This window comes from Agelaius tricolor, unplaced genomic scaffold (genome assembly GCF_023055355.1).
Source record: "Agelaius tricolor isolate 1412-34295 unplaced genomic scaffold, bAgeTri1.0.p SCAF_2, whole genome shotgun sequence".
NCBI lineage: Eukaryota > Metazoa > Chordata > Aves > Passeriformes > Icteridae > Agelaius > Agelaius tricolor.
Window position 1 is genome coordinate 73,301,346 of NW_027269262.1, and position 15,324 is coordinate 73,316,669.

A 15,324-nucleotide genomic window follows, 5' to 3' on the forward strand; every position below is an offset into this window, starting at 1 on the left:
GAACTTGTTTATCTGTCCCCAGGTGTGTGTACCCCTGCCACCATGGCTTGTTTGCTGATGCCCTGGCATTGGTGTCAGTGCTGCTGCAGGAGATTGCCTTGATGCTTTAGGATTTTAGCTTTTATATTTTTCATATATTTCTAATCCTGCAATTCTTTAGTGTATAACTTTAAACTCCATATAGAGTGTCAGCTACTGTCTTCCTCATTTTGGTCAGACAAAACAATTCCTCTCTAGGCCTGGGAATCAAGGACACCTTTCTGTCTCAGGCCCCAGGAAATGTAAAACAAAAGTGAGTTGGGAGGGGAGCAAACGTGGGGTAAATGACTTCATTACCTGAAGTTGTAATTGGAAGATTAACCCCCAATATGCAAATGGGAGAAACTTATAAAAGCATGGAAACCATGACAAGTCATTAATTTTTTTGGGTGGGGATGGACTGGGTGGACTTTATCTGCCTAAAGTGTACCTGAAGGCTTTTCAATAAATATAACCACTTTTTATACCCTTAATTTTGTCTGGCCTCTGTTTTTAATTAATCCAAACAAGGCATCACCCTGACTTCCCTTTTTTAGATACACTGAGATGGTTTCATTCATCCAAAATGAAGTTGCTTTCCAATTTTGGGGATAGATCAGTGTTCCACTACTGACTTTTCTTGTAGTGCTCTCACTCTTCTACCTCTTCACACCTCCAACTGGTGCTTTCTTACACAACCTTGTCAGCATTTTAGTGGGGAAAAGTGGTGAAAGAACTTCAAGACCACTGCTCTCTGGATTAAGTTCTCCCTCTGTGTTGGAAACCCTGCTTCTGGCCTCTCACCAGAGATTAGTTAGGCCAGGGTGAGGAGTGGTCCTGCTTTCCCCAAGTACTCTGCATTCTCTGCATGCTCATCTTCCCTGCCAAACTGAGCCCCAGAGCCAGGGGAACACCTGGCTCAGCCTCAGAAGGAGCTGACCTTCCTGGCTGAGCATGGTGGGGCAGGCAGGGCAGCTGGATGAGACCACAGTGCCTGCTGCTGGTGCTGGGAGAGTAACACTGCTTTTCCTGAGCTGCTCCCTGGGTCACTCCATCTTGAGACTTGTTTGTTGGAGAGAGAGACATTGTCTGCTGCTTCCCTGCCTTCTATTTCTGCTGTATCACAGCCCCGTTGTGGAGGGGAGCTCAAGATCCCTGAGGGTGCTGAGGGTGCCTGGGTGCCAAACTCCCTCTGATGTGCCTTCCCCCATTCCTTAATCCTCAAACAGCTGCTGTCAAGGCCCATGCACTCCCAGCTGCAATATTCCAACATTAGACAGTGGCTGTATAATACCATTTCAGGATTTTTAGTGGGGCCAAAGCCTTTTCTTTCTTCTAGTGTAATTTTCATCTGATTTGGACTAGCCCTTTGTCTTTATGAAGGACATTTTATGGACCACAGACCCCCAGGAGAGGCCTTCACAGAAGGGAGATCTGGGGGCTGAGAGAGACAATAGTGCCCATTTCTGCATGTATTCCCACCACCCCCAGCCCAATCCTTATTCCACCTAGATTTAGAACAGAATTTGGGGTCTAATGACAAAAGTGTCTATCAGAAAGTTCCTTTGGAAATGCGGAGATTTTTTAAAAGCACGCTACTAGAAAGAAGTAGTTATATAAACAGCTAAAGGAAGTCGCTCTCCTAACCTGAGCGGAGGCTGTAAGGGTATCCTTGGAAACAGCTCCCTCTCCCGGAGCCATGCATGCCTCCCGCATCTTGCAAGGCGACGTAAAACCTGGAGGAGTCCAAAGGAATGGCACCGAGGACTTCAGGAGGCCCACTGAGCTTTATATTCCCTTGCCAGGAATTTCAACAAGGATGAAAGATGAATGTTTCACGAGACCATAACCAATCGAGTAAAAGTATAAAGAGTTAAAAGCAAAGTCACAGTTTGAAGGGGAATAACAGCAATGCACCTGAGTGCTGAGACAAGGGCAAAAAGTGGAACAGGAAAAGAAAGAGACATAGAATGGAGTTTACTTTTCAGTTGCCAAAGAAAAGTTTGAAGTATACTTCAAAATTTATTTAATCATACTCCGTAAAGTATGGGATAGAAATGTGGTTTTTCTTCAATAAAAGATATTGGACTATAGAGACACGTCAAAATGTAACATGTTTATATTATTATTAATATACCACATGTATAATTTATGTGCTTAACATAGACATTATTCCTGAAGAACTTTACCTTTAGAGATGGACAAATGTCAGTTTCACTTGTGATATTTCAGCTCCATTTAAGTTTAGTGACATTTTTTCCAACATACCTTTGTCTCAGTGTTTAGACTTTAGGTCTTAATTTAGATGCTTAAACCGATCTGTCAAAACCCAAGGTTGTTACCCAGAAAAAAATGTTTGGGGTGATGGTTTGCATTTTGACCCAAGGCTGCCTGTCACTGAGAAGGATATCCTGTTGGCAATATTTTTGTTAGGTCTGTGATCATACAGAAGAAAAAGTTACCATGGAGGTAGCCATAACAGGAGAAGGGCATATGGTATATTGCTATAAATTATTTCCCTCATTTGAAATAATACCTGTTAATAAAAGCATACTAGAATAACTGAATGCAACATATTTTCTTTTGGCTTTTTAGTTTGTTGCTCCATATTCCCTATTGATAAATGTGTCACACTTCCTAAGGCCAACAAGCCCACCACTTTGCCATGCTTGTGCTAACCTGGGCGAGTGTAGCAAAGCTCCTATGCTGATTTTGTAATTTCATAAGAAATGGACACACTGTGATGCCTTTCTGGGGCAGTGTCTCAAGAGCATCAAGTCACACCAGCAGCAAACCTGTTGTCCTGTCCCCAGGCTGGATCCCTGAGGATCCTCTAGGGGGATGTCATAGGCAACCCCCGCTGCTCACACTCAGAGCATCCACACTGCTCATCCCTGCAGGCACCAGCTGAGCTGCTGCTGCTCCCTCTCCTCCCTGTGCCAACCTGGCCTGCTTGTTCTAGGATGGACAGCACTGTGGGATTGAGAACAAATGTTCTTGGCCTGAAAATGGTAGCCTCATGTCGCGGCCCTGGTCCTAGACATTGCAGTGTGTGTGTGCTCAGTGAGATCATTTTCAAGCTGTGGTTTCCAGAGTGCATGGAGGACAGGAGGAAGTTTCCCTGCACCATCACTCTGGCACAGCCAGGGAGTGAGCTGCTTGAGGATGGGCTAAGGACACTGCACAGACACTGCACAGCTGGTGGGAGTGCAGAGCCATCGCCCCGGCAAACCCGGGAACTGCACTGAGGGCACCCAGAGCTGAACCTCTAACACAGGCAGCGTCAGGCCCAAGTCTATTCCCAGGCTCAGTGGCTGGTTTCATGAAAGAAACCTGTCTGTGGGCTTGGGCTCGGGCTCATCCCGCAGCTGTGTCCCATTGGGACAGGCCAGTCATGCAGGACTGGGGCCTGCCAGGGGCTGTCGTGCAGGGCTGCTTCAGCGAGGCAGTGCGGACAGCAGGGACATGGGGCAGACCACCACATGTCCCCTGTGCTGGTACCTTGCATTGCCCAAGAGATTTACCTTCTCCATCCCACCATTTCCCCCATCAGCCCTGTGTCAGAAGTGACAGTCCCCAGGGACACTGTTCTGGTTACATCCCAGCTGGAGTACCGTGCTCAGCTCTGGGGTCCCCAGCACAGGAAGGACATTGACCTGTCAGACCGAGTCCAGAGGAAGCCACCAAGATGATTAGAGGGGTGGAGCTATGAGGAAAGGCTGAGAGTTGGGATTGCTCCATCTGGAAAAGAGAAGGCTTTGGGATGACCTGATTGTGGCCTTCCAGGACCTGAAGGGAGCCCACAGAAAAGATGGAGAGAGGTTTTTTTACAAGAGCATGTACTGCTAGTGACAGGAGAAAGGGGAATAGCTTCAAACAGAGAGAGTAGGTTTACATTAGATACTGGGAAGAAGCCCTTTACTGTGGGGATGGTGAAGACACTGGTACAGGTGCTATGGATACAGCCCAACCCTGTGAGGTATTCAAGGCCAGGTGGCATGGGGCTCTGAGCAAGCTGGTTTAGCAGAAGATGGCATGGCAGCGGGGCTGGAACTAGGTCAGCTTCAAGGTCCCTAGCAATCCAGGCCATTCCGTGATTCCATGATGGGAGGCTCAGGCCGCTACGGCTCTTCCGGATCAGCTCCTGAAGCCTTCCGCGAGGTTGTGATGTGTAACGTGCGTTAATGCCCCTCTGCGGAACGACGGAGGCAGCGGGGCCGGCCCCGCCGCCGAGCCGGCCCCGCCGCCGAGCCGGCCCCGCCGCCGAGCCGGCCCCGCCGCCGAGCCGGCCCCGCCGCCGAGCCCCTCACACAAGCCCCGCCCACACACCCCAAACGCCGTCTCTCGTTCAGCCAGGCCGCGCGTACATTAACTCAAGACCCGCCCCCACTCAGTGTAGCCCCGCCCACTCCAGACAAGGCCCCGCCCCTCCCGTGGTACGGGCGCATTGGGAGCCGTGGGGCGGGGTGCGCTGTGCGCGGCTCTCGCGAGAGCTGCCGCGGTCATCGCGCGGTGCTTGCCGGGCGCTCTTTCCTTTCTGGCGGCCCGGCCATCTTGGCGGCGCGTCTGCGGTGAGCGGGGCCGGGCCGGGGGCGCGGGGGCCGCTGCGGGCGCTGCTGCCGGGTTTTGACCGCTCCCCTCCATCCCCCTGTGTTCCAGGTACCGCCCGAGCCGCGCGAGGCAGCAACATGGTGGCCGCCAAGAAGACGGTGAGTGAGAGCGGGGCCGCGCCGGGCGCACGTGGTGGCGGAGCGGCCGGGCAGCGCCCTGGTGCGCGGGGGGACCCTGGCGTGGCCCGGGTTGGAGCCGGGGGTGCTGGGGAGCCCTTGGGCACAGCCCATCGCGGCCCTCAGAGCTCGGACCGTGGCCTACTGCCACTGGCCGCGCCCCCGCGATGTCCCGGGGGCTTGCAGAGCTCCTGAGATGGCTGCAGGAAGGGAGAGGTGGTGCCGAGGGGGTCCTAGTGCGGGTGGAGTTCAGGTTTTGCCTTTCCTGCCATGTTCTGGCCTTTCTTTTACAGAGGTTCTGACAGATCTGAGTTTCTTGGTCAGAGGTGGTGATTTTGTCCGTCAGATACGCCTAACCTGTTGTCATGAGCATCACGCTCCCGTGTTGTAATATCAGTTCGATATCGCACAGAACTCTTTCTTTCTGCTTCTCCATGTAACGTCAGTGTGTGCCCTGGGGAGAGAACCTGGCTTAGATTTGCAAGGCCTTGACCAGCAGAGCTTGACAAGAGCTTGTCAGATACATGCAGATGTCACTGATTTATGTAGATAGCAGCAACAGTGCTTTGAGATGTATTTTTCTATTGAGAGATGTGGGGATAAGAAAGAACTTTCTGAACTTGGGAAAACACAATATCAGCAATGCCCCTGTCCATAAGCTTTCTTATACTCTGGTGACTGACTGGCCTTTCCTATTCCATGTTTCAGATTATAGGGAGATTATGAAAAGTGCTCATATTTGAAATTTCTCTAATGTGTTTTCCATTATTTTGAAAAGTGTGAAGTAACACAATAACACTTCTCTACATCTTTTTCAGAAAAAGTCCCTGGAGTCCATCAACTCCAGGCTTCAGCTGGTTATGAAAAGTGGCAAATATGTGCTTGGGTACAAACAAACTCTGAAAATGATTCGTCAGGGCAAAGCCAAGTTGGTCATCCTCGCCAACAACTGTCCTGCTTTGAGGTAAGCAGATGTGGGAGAAAACAATTCCGAGATGGGCTCTTTGTACAAATGCAGTGTGTGCTTCATGCTAATTGCTCCAGAGACTTAATACAGAGGGTTTTGCTGGCATATTCTAGGATGCTCTGAAATTTGTTTGGTAGTTTGCTGTGTAATGATTTCAAGTCTAGAAGTGTTGAAATGCTTCCTGGTGTTTTTCTGGCTTTCTGATTCAAGGAGTTTGCACTAGAGAAAGTCTTGGAAGCTTTTCACACTTGATAGCGTTCACTAAGAGTGTTACGGGGCTGAATTCCTATGTTTTTCCAAAGTAGTATATTGGAAAATAATTTTATAGCTAGAAAAACTGATAACAGATTTAAAATATTTGAAGCACTTTGTCAAAGTTAGTTATAAATTTGGGGTCCTGGCCAGTGAAACTGATTTTTTGAGAATGTAATTTGTACTAGTATCATGATGTTTTCCTCATTGAATACCTGGGCCCTTTCTGTTGTTGAGGGATATTGACAGGCTCAAGACAATGTCAATGCACAACCCAGAAATTAGATACTTGAGAAATAGCAAGACTGTTGCAGTGGGCAGCAATCCCCAATATTAGTGGGTATCTGAAAATGGTTGGGAAACAGTATTGACTGCTAGACTCTCCTAGTGGAAGTCAAAAGAGAGGGCAGCATAGATGGACTTTTTGTTTTAAATTAAAATACATGGTTCCTTTCTCAGCTGCAACACCTGTGTCTCTCTGTTCAGCATCTGGTCACCACTGGCCATCAACATTAACTCTTAGTTTATGCACTTTGGCACATAAAGAAAGGCCTTCCAGAGGTCTGCAAGTGCTGAATCCTTCTACCATGTAAAAAAGAGCTGAATCCTTCTACCATGTAAAAAAGTAGGAGCAGCCTGAAGGGTTTGTCATTACAAACCTTCAGCAGACACTTAAGTAAAGGTTCCTGAGCCACAAGTGTGGAGTGATGCTGCCTCACAAGAAACAGCTGTGTTTCTCTGGGTGAGAAGGAAAAGTTAAGGGTTAAGTGTGGTAGGAGTTAAAGCTGCTCTCTCTGTATTGCAGTTGGTCAGAATTGTTTGTGGTCCTGTTAACACCCAGTTTTTGGATTTCAGAAAATCAGAGATCGAGTACTACGCTATGCTTGCTAAGACTGGTGTCCATCATTATAGTGGGAACAACATTGAGTTGGGCACAGCGTGTGGAAAATACTACAGAGTGTGCACACTGGCCATCATTGACCCAGGTAATTCCCTCCTGCAGTGTAGGAGCCAAATGAGGAGGTGTCTGTGGATCCTCCCTTCTCCTGTGAGTAGCAGCACTGAGCAAGGAATGAGCAGGAGTGATGACACACTTCACTGCATTTTTCTATCAGGTTTAACACTTAAAATTTTCTCTGACCAAGATCCTGTTCTTTTGTGAGTCCAAGGTTCTCAGAACCTGGAAGCACTGCTGCTTCTCTTGCACATAGCTCTTCTACTGCTGAGCCCTTGTGAGCATTTTGTCTGTCTGTAGGGAGGTTTTGGTGTCTGGGAAGCAACGTATGGGACCTGTTTCTGAACCCATCAGCTAGGACATGAGCTTGCACAACATACTGTTTACAACAGCCCTGTTTGACTGTTCTTAGTCTGAGACAAAGGGTTGTGACTTGTCCTGCTTCTCAGAATAGTATATGGAAAAATAACCAATAGGCAGGTGGATATTCATCAAGGGAATGAAAATAGTGTTAAATGCTTCATTTTAAAACTACATTTGTATGTAATTACTATGGTTTGGTAACAGTCTTTGCCCCAGAGAGTTGCTCAGATTCCTTATAGAATGCTAAGTAGGTGACTTCCCATCCTCTTTCCAGAATGTTTTAAGAGAAGAGTCAATCCCTTGTTCTGTTTGTTCACCAGAATGCATACACATAGATTTAATGATTTCTGTAATGACTTTAACCAGCTGTTCCCCAAGTCACAATGATTTGAATTTCCTACTGCTTCAGGAAACTTTATTTATCTTCCTTGTATTCAAATAGTAGCTGTAAACTTAATTGTCAAAATGTCACTTTCAGGTTTGGTTTTGGGTGGGGTGGGAGCTGTAAGTCAATCCTAATGCTCTGGAGCTGACAATGCGAATATTCTCGCTGTCCTGATATCTCTGTGATCAGGGGAGGCTAGACATTCGCTAGAGTAAAACTATGCATTGTGTCCTCCAGGACTAGATTCTTGTTTTAGTCCTGGCTTTGTAAATGCTGGTGACAGGTGTGTAATTATTGGAAAATACTGTACTTGGATTAGAAAAACACAGTAACAAGTATTCTTATCATCAATTTTATCAAAATTATTTGCTTTTTTCCTAAGCAGACTGTCTGTTCTTTTAAGTTGTTTTCTTTTTCTAGAATCACTGTGGTGATTTTATGAGTAGGGGGTGTTTTTCTTACTTTTATTCCTAAAATCATCTTTCCATGGGTCCTCTTCTAACAATACATTTTTGTTTTACAGGTGACTCTGACATCATTAGAAGCATGCCAGAACAAACCAGTGAGAAGTAAATGCTGTAAAGGTGTTATTTCTACAATAAAACTGGTTACAGATCTCTTTTAAAGAAAAATTTGTATTATACTTTTGTTGGTTTTAGGGAACAAACTATATAAACGAAGATTCATTACCACTGCTGTGCTTCTTGTTCTGTTAGAAATAACCTTCATCATCATGGCAAAATTTGCCGTTCTGTCTGTAGGCATTGTGGATCTTAAGAGGTAAATGAAGGAAGGCTTGATCATGGCAAGTATGGTGCCAAATCCCAACAGGCTGAGGCTCCCTTAGTGTTTGCTTTTGGAGCGTTAATGCAAACACAAGCTGTAACATAAGGGACAATAGCAAATTTGGGATGTTGGTGGGGAACCCTAAGGGTTTAATTATGATAAATATTTCACACTGTTTTTACCAAGTGAATCAAGTACTAATGTGCATCAGTTCCTTTGTCTTTTCCATCCAAGAGTACATACCTGTAAAAGGACAAACAGGATATAGCTTCTAGATGTGTAGTATAGGCTTTCAGTAAGATACCAGTTAACTTCACAAAGCTGTTTTTAAATCAGTAGCCTTTTTTTTTTAGTTTTCTGAAGATAATGGAGACAGATGAGCTGGCGTTCTCAAGTCAGTTGCTGAGAATGTCAGTATCTTAGAGATTTGTGCCTGTTTTGTTTGAGACCATGGCTGCAGAATCTTCCTTATTACTAGGGATTGTTAATTGAGGTGGCAGTGATTTTCTGACCTGGTAAAAGCAAACACCTAATGAAAATCAGGATGTACCTGTAACCTCTCAGAATTCCAGAATATGCCAAAGCATGAGGTATCTTTCAAAGCTTGCTGTTGTATATCCATGCACACTCACCAGCTTGTCTGACATCACTTAATCACTTAAGTTTTGCTGCAACTACTTCTGTTATAAAGTGAATGAAGTTTGGTGTTTCCATTTGGAGATAGTCAAGAGGCAAACTCCGAGATGTGTCAGAGTAAAGGAGTAAGTGCTGGAATATTTACCTATTAAAGCATAGATATGGATGTGTTGCAGTCAAGGGAAGGGAGTGAGACTTGAAGACACTTCAGGTGGCCAGAATAGAAGCAGTTTGCTTTGTTTTGTTTGTGTTTTAGTGTTTGACAGGTGTGCACCTAGCTGAATTGACCAAGTAATATTTTCAGAATTAATATACTACTTGCATTCAGGAAAGTTAGAGAATCAGTGAATACTGATGAAAGGACAGCAGGGAGAAGTTGAGTAGTCTAGACATAAGGAAAAGTTTTTGAAACTTCCAAGTTGTGATGCCCTGATAACCCAGCAGACTTCCCACTTTGATAATTTAATTCCATCATAGTTTAAACACAAATGTGTAACTACATTTTTACTTCCTACTGATTCCAGTAGTAACTTTTTTAAAGAATCCAAGTCAAGCCTAATGGCTGTGAATGCTGTCTCACTTGTTCAGTGTATGTCTGTACATAGAACTATATATATACACACACAATCTGTGTGCTTAAAATACTAGGAGTGGAGGAGGGAAATACAGAAAAGCAAGTCAAATTCATACCCTAAAAATACTTCAAAACATGGAGGTTTCATTTCAAAAAATAACACCATTTTATTATTTTGCATAGCTTATTTCAGTTGTTCTGCTTAATTAGAACTTCTGCTAGTTACTAAATTGTTTATAAAATTAACAACATTTCTTATCTGCAATCAATGCAAGACAACACATGGCATATAAATGCAAGGATCCAGAATATTCTTTTCAACTTCAGACACAAAGATGTTATTTTACTTCAAACCAGTTTAAGAAAATAGCTCTGACAAGTTTGTATGTATAAATATACAGTTTAGTGTACACTTCAAATTCTGATCAGTATTTTAGTCTGTTTTCCAAGTCTTCCATTCTCTTTGTCATTTCTTCCAGTAGATAAAAGTTAAGGAAAGAGAGCTACTGATAAAATGCATTAAAAAGTCAGCTACCTGATTGCTATGGTCCATAAACATTCTCGATTCTCCTCTTAGAATCCCAGTAGTTTCTTTCTCATACAATATTCCTTTATTTTCTTTTGATTTGATCAGCTGAGTTGAGAAAGCTCCATTATTTAACAGGTTTACCTTGACATGGAGTTCAGACTGTAGTTTATTAAAAAGGCTGGTTCTACAAATTGATTGGTTTTCTCTATTTTAAAGTGAAGGTAAATACTTATCTAGTTAATGCTGTTTAAAAATGTTTCACTTAATCATGTGGAAAACTGCACATAACTAGTAATAGATTATAGAACTATGGGGCTCTGAGACCCCAGTAAGAATGCTCCTCATGATCTGTTCCTGTCCACAGTTGTGACAGTGGTTTCCAGGCAAATGTGGAATAGAGCACAACAAAGTCCATGGGATCTAGGGCTGGTTCCAGTTGCAGTAAAAAGTTGTAGCAATACAAAGTAGTGTACAGTATCCCTTTCCTGATAAGCATTTCCAGTTGGCAGGAATGCTGTCTCCTGCAGGAAGATGTTGGACCAGTACTGTTTACTTCAGCCCCTCTGAGTGCCATGGAAAGGCTGCAGCCAGGGGAAGCTGAGAGGAAGAGGCCTAGCATCAAGTGAGATCTGAAGTCACTGAGATCTACCTCAGAAGGAAGAATTTGCTGCACCCCACTCCTTGCTTGTTTACCTAGAGTCTTGATTTCAACATTTTAACATCTTGCACAAGGGAAAATGGAGAACTGGACATACAAATTGGGACATACAAATTGGGATCTACAAATTGGCACATTGCTGTTAGGAATTTTTTAGGGCAGACAGGCAAATAGAATTTGGCCTCTAGAGGTTGGCCAGAACAGCTACATGTACTGTCCCCCTCATTGTCAGCAGGAAAATCTCTTGCTAGTTAGGAGCAAGGGTGTGTATCTTGCTTCTGTGGGTGTTTGGTCTGCTTGGACATTGGGTTTGGTAATTGCTCATCTGTCTGCTGTGGCAAGGTTACTCTGCATAGGAGCACCATGTGAACTGTATTTTCTTCAGCAGCCATATTTCTCAAGTGTTCACAGAGGCAAAGTTGAAACAGTGAAACTGCACTCAACTTACTGATAAAAGTTAATGTAGCTGGACACAAAACAGTTTGGACTGGTCCCTCTGAATCTGTATTGTGTAAGTGGAGCTACTTTTGTAGCCAGTTCTCCCTCCCCCACCCCCCAGATCTCTGGATGAGGACTAGCCAGCAGTCTGCAGTTACCAAGGACTAGTGTAGCACCTCATACCTGAGCTTGCTCTTGAGATAAGGCAGAGAAATTAGGTTTGTAATAAAGAGGAAACTGGATTGTTCATACTCTTCAAAGCAGCAACTGCACAGTGCTCTGAGGAAGTGCTTAGCACTATTTCTATCAAAATTTCTAGTCTCTGGTTTGGTATTGACAGGTTTTCCATTACCTTGAGCCATTGGAGTAAAAATCACAGTTGCCTGCTCAAATGGTAAAGCAAAAAAGCACTCGTTGCTAAGCTTCTAAGCTTAGTAACTAAGTTCTTTGAGTAAGCTCAGACCTCCTCACAGCTCAGCTGCAGGAGATTATGGTAAAGAGCTTCTGAAGGGGCAAGAATTGGTCTTTCTTGTCAGCATGCAGGCCAGAATGCTGCATGTCATGTAACACTTAAGGATGTGGGAAATAACCTAGAAATTTTTCTCCAAATTTGTTGGAAGAAGTCCTGTCAGAGCAGTATGTGTGTTGATGAGCATTTGAAGCACCTAGCAATAACCTTCCACGATGGCTTTCTCCTCTTTTATGAAATCTGCTTTGCATGGAGTTATTAAATAAAGTGATTAGAACATAATTCCTTAAATGTCTGCCAAAGGATTTACTTGGGAAGGTGAGAGATAGGCTGGCTGTTGCAGGGAAGGCAATGTTCTGCATCAGGTTACCAGCCACCAAGGGCTCTGCTTGCCTGCCTCTGGACTGCCTGTTCACAGTCTGAAGCTGTTCTGTCTGGGAAGCAGTGATGAGCTGTTGGTATCACTGCACTCCTCTGTGCAGAGGAAAAGTGCTTACTGCTCTTGCACACAGTTACACAACTCAAGTAGAAGATGTGATGTCTTGTTAGCGTTTATTTGATCAGAAGCAGCTTTCGTGAAGAAGACAGGAATTTGCTGCATAAATAGTGCACAATGAGTTGTATTGCCAGTTTGCTGCTGTTTCCTGAGGTGTGGATATTGCAGGCTGGGTAAAGGCTGCTGCACTAGCAGCTCCCTTGAAATAGACTGAGTGGCAGAAGCTAGTGATCTGCACTTTGCTAACTTTTATCTGCATTTCTTTTAATGCAAGATTAACCAAACCTGAGTCCTCTGATTTCCTCCTTATCTAGAGTATGGTTTTAAATGACTCTCTGCATATGTGCCTTACCAAGGAGTTCAGCAGGGAAACATCCCCTGTACCCCTGTAGCCAGTAAATACTATTTCAGTAGCATCTGAAGAAGTAACCCAAAGCAAAGCATGTTAGTCTTGAATTTGACCAGTTGTTTCTTTGCTATTCCTGAAGGTGTTTACTGTAAGGAGTTATTAAAATTCAAGATCCTTGTTAATATTTTGGTTCCTTCTATGAAGGAGAAGCAGATCAAAAGTTAAAGGCCTTGCTTATTGGCAACTATTACGTAGTTTAGATTTTCATAACAATAAACTGTTTATAGCTATGGAGGCAGTTTAGCCTTGATCCAAGAACATGTAGTTTGTTTTAACCTGCCTTTCTTACCTTACCTGTAAGAAGCAGTTACTCAGAAAGGATATATCGCTGGGTGAGTTTTCTTACTTCACTGGTTGCATAGTTCTGGAATGTCACAAGGTTTTCACATTTGCACTGGTCATTGTCTTTTGAGGCTTTTGCTGAAAAACAGAAACACTTAAGTATAGGCTAAATGCTGAATAAATTGAATAGGATGGGGAGGAAATGACAAGGCATTATAAATGCAGAGCAGGTTTATTACAGCTGCCTGTTCTCAAAACAGGTCAACATCCCAAGGAACACCCTGAGGCAGATTCTGTTGGTACTGGAAAACAGTACACAATGTGTACTCCTCCATGTTCAAAGAACAGTCTGGGTTGTTCTAAACAAAGGAACCCAATTACCTGTTGTTGAGTGGATGTGACTGTCTTCAAAAAGATACTTGTGGTGTACTGCAAGATGTGGACAGTCAATGACATCTGTGATGGCTATTGTGGTTGATTCAGGTCCTGCAGGAAACCCCCCCAACACTCTAAAAATCAGACCCACTAAATTATAATTTTTTTCCTACTTGCATGCACCGAGTTCTCCTTAATTAGTAAGTAATCTCATTCAAGGAAAGGATTAGGGATACAAAGCTATGAAGGAATCAGGCTGTTAGGCTGTATTTACTATATGCATGATATAAGTTGTGGGTTGCAAAACTGAAAGGGAATTGTGAAGGTTCCTGTGAAAAACCGAAGTGATAGAAAGCTGAACATGCTTTAAGTGTGAAGCCCAGTGTTGAAATACAAGCCTCCCCATGAAGTATTTCATTCAGATGATGTAAGAAGCATGCAGCCATGCTTTTCTTATAGTGAATCTCCATTTTTCACATTGCAGGGTGACTCAGAGGGACGAGGAGGCAGGGACATGGGATAAACCATTTTAGCTGAATTGGGAGAGTTCTCTACAGAAGGCAGCATAAAAAGGCAGCAGGTGAGGACACGAGTTAAAACAGCCAACCTGAAGGCTGTGGACCAGTCCTATGAAGCCTCCCAGATGATGCATCCTGCTGGTGAGGTGACTCTCTCAAGGCTGGTAGATAGAAATTTCCAAAGGAAATGATATCACAAAAGAGCAATAAAAATGTTCACATTCCCTATAATTGATGTTTCTTGCCAGTAGCTTGATATTTGTCTTTCATAACACACAGAGAATGCCTCATACCTGTGTAATTTAGAAGAGGTCCAGTGTTGAAACTCCACAATTTGCCCTTCAACTCAGACTATCAGAATAATTCCTCCAAAACCAAAGTGATTATTTAATAATAGTGAAGCAATCTGAAGTGACAGCAATCTACTTTGTGTCCTACAGTGAAAATTCTTTCATGTTTCATTATCATCCATCATCCTTTGGGGTGAACTGAATAAGAACATTGCTTGGAGAAAGAAAAAGTTTTTTCCTGTCCTTCAGTTTTCTTCTTTATAATGGGAAACATTGATCAGGGAGTTGGGAGTTTTTAGGTGAGAAGGGTGCAGCAGAGTCTATTTGATACACTACAGGGAAAAAATACACATTTTTTAATTCATGAAGCACAGCCCTTAAAATGTAAGGATTTATTTCAGAGTCCGCACCCCGATCTTTTCAGTCAAGAGATGGAGAGGAAACAGAAACCTGTTGGGAGGCGGAACCGCAGCCATTGTGTGCCCTGCCCCTTTCTTGCCGCCAGAGGGCAGCGTGGAGGCGGCTGCGGTTCCTTAGGCGTGGGTCCTTCCCTAGGAAATAAACACAGTCCACTGACTCCGGGGCCCTTCATGGCCCAGATGAGCTGAAGAGCAGGTGTTTAACAACTGCACGTGACCCATGATGCCAGGGTGATGGAGCATCTGGGACACAGCCCCTCCTCTGGAACCCAGAGCTCCTTCCCTAAAAGTGAATGCATGGGGGTAAAAGGTGACAGTGCAAACTTGCATGATGATGATGCCATGAAGATGCAGTAGGGAGGTGGAAGATGCTTCTGTGACATCCAGGTTTGCTATAACTATTGGAGTCCCTGCTGGTTTAGTCAGTTTTGACAGATGCATAATAATATACAGCTGTGCTAAATTGCACTGGGAAGGAGATGAGGCCCTTTTGAGTGGAGGTTGAAATTACTGAGCATGAATATCAGGGAAGAACAGATGAGTGGTTGAATAAGGAGACCAGAGACCAGGCAGCAGAACTACAATATTTATATAGAGAGCTATAGATATCTCAGTCTGCATGGGAACCAGCTGCTGGAAGGAACTCAGAATTTGGTGAAGAGTTCAGGGCAGACAGGCGTGGGATGAGATCACAAGGGAATGAAACCAATGAGAAATAGAGTCTAGCTGAAGAATGATCAAATGGGAACAAGGATGGTGAAGATTTCTGTTGTAGGAG

General features: G+C 44.2%; 2 protein-coding genes and 1 non-coding gene across 4 annotated transcripts in view; 2 read left to right on the plus strand and 1 right to left on the minus strand.

Moving 5' to 3' along the window:
* Positions 1-4,457: 4,457 nt before the first annotated feature.
* Positions 4,458-8,359, plus strand: RPL30 (ribosomal protein L30). Its single transcript, XM_071421539.1, has 5 exons — positions 4,458-4,589; positions 4,678-4,727; positions 5,564-5,709; positions 6,820-6,950; positions 8,191-8,359. Exons 2-5 carry the CDS (start codon positions 4,707-4,709, stop codon positions 8,238-8,240), a joined length of 348 nt encoding a protein of 115 aa, XP_071277640.1. The 5' UTR covers positions 4,458-4,589; positions 4,678-4,706; the 3' UTR covers positions 8,241-8,359.
* On the plus strand, positions 7,818-7,952 carry LOC139587574 (small nucleolar RNA SNORA72). The gene has a single exon (XR_011678446.1). It is a non-coding gene; the product is annotated as a small nucleolar RNA SNORA72 (small nucleolar RNA).
* A 1,446-nt stretch (positions 8,360-9,805) lies between the features above and the next one.
* The window catches only part of MATN2 (matrilin 2), a 68,383-nt gene continuing 62,864 nt past the window's right edge, over positions 9,806-15,324 (minus strand). Inside the window, exons 24-27 of one of the 2 annotated variants that reach the window (XM_071421538.1) lie at positions 13,927-13,998; positions 13,326-13,430; positions 12,987-13,082; positions 9,806-10,141 (exon numbers count right to left, since the gene is read on the minus strand). In XM_071421538.1, coding sequence (XP_071277639.1) covers positions 10,089-10,141; positions 12,987-13,082; positions 13,326-13,430; positions 13,927-13,998 — 326 coding nt within the window. In that variant the 3' untranslated portion in view covers positions 9,806-10,088. The remainder of the gene's footprint in view (positions 10,142-12,986; positions 13,083-13,325; positions 13,431-13,926; positions 13,999-15,324) is intronic. The other variant, XM_071421536.1, reaches the window with a different exon arrangement.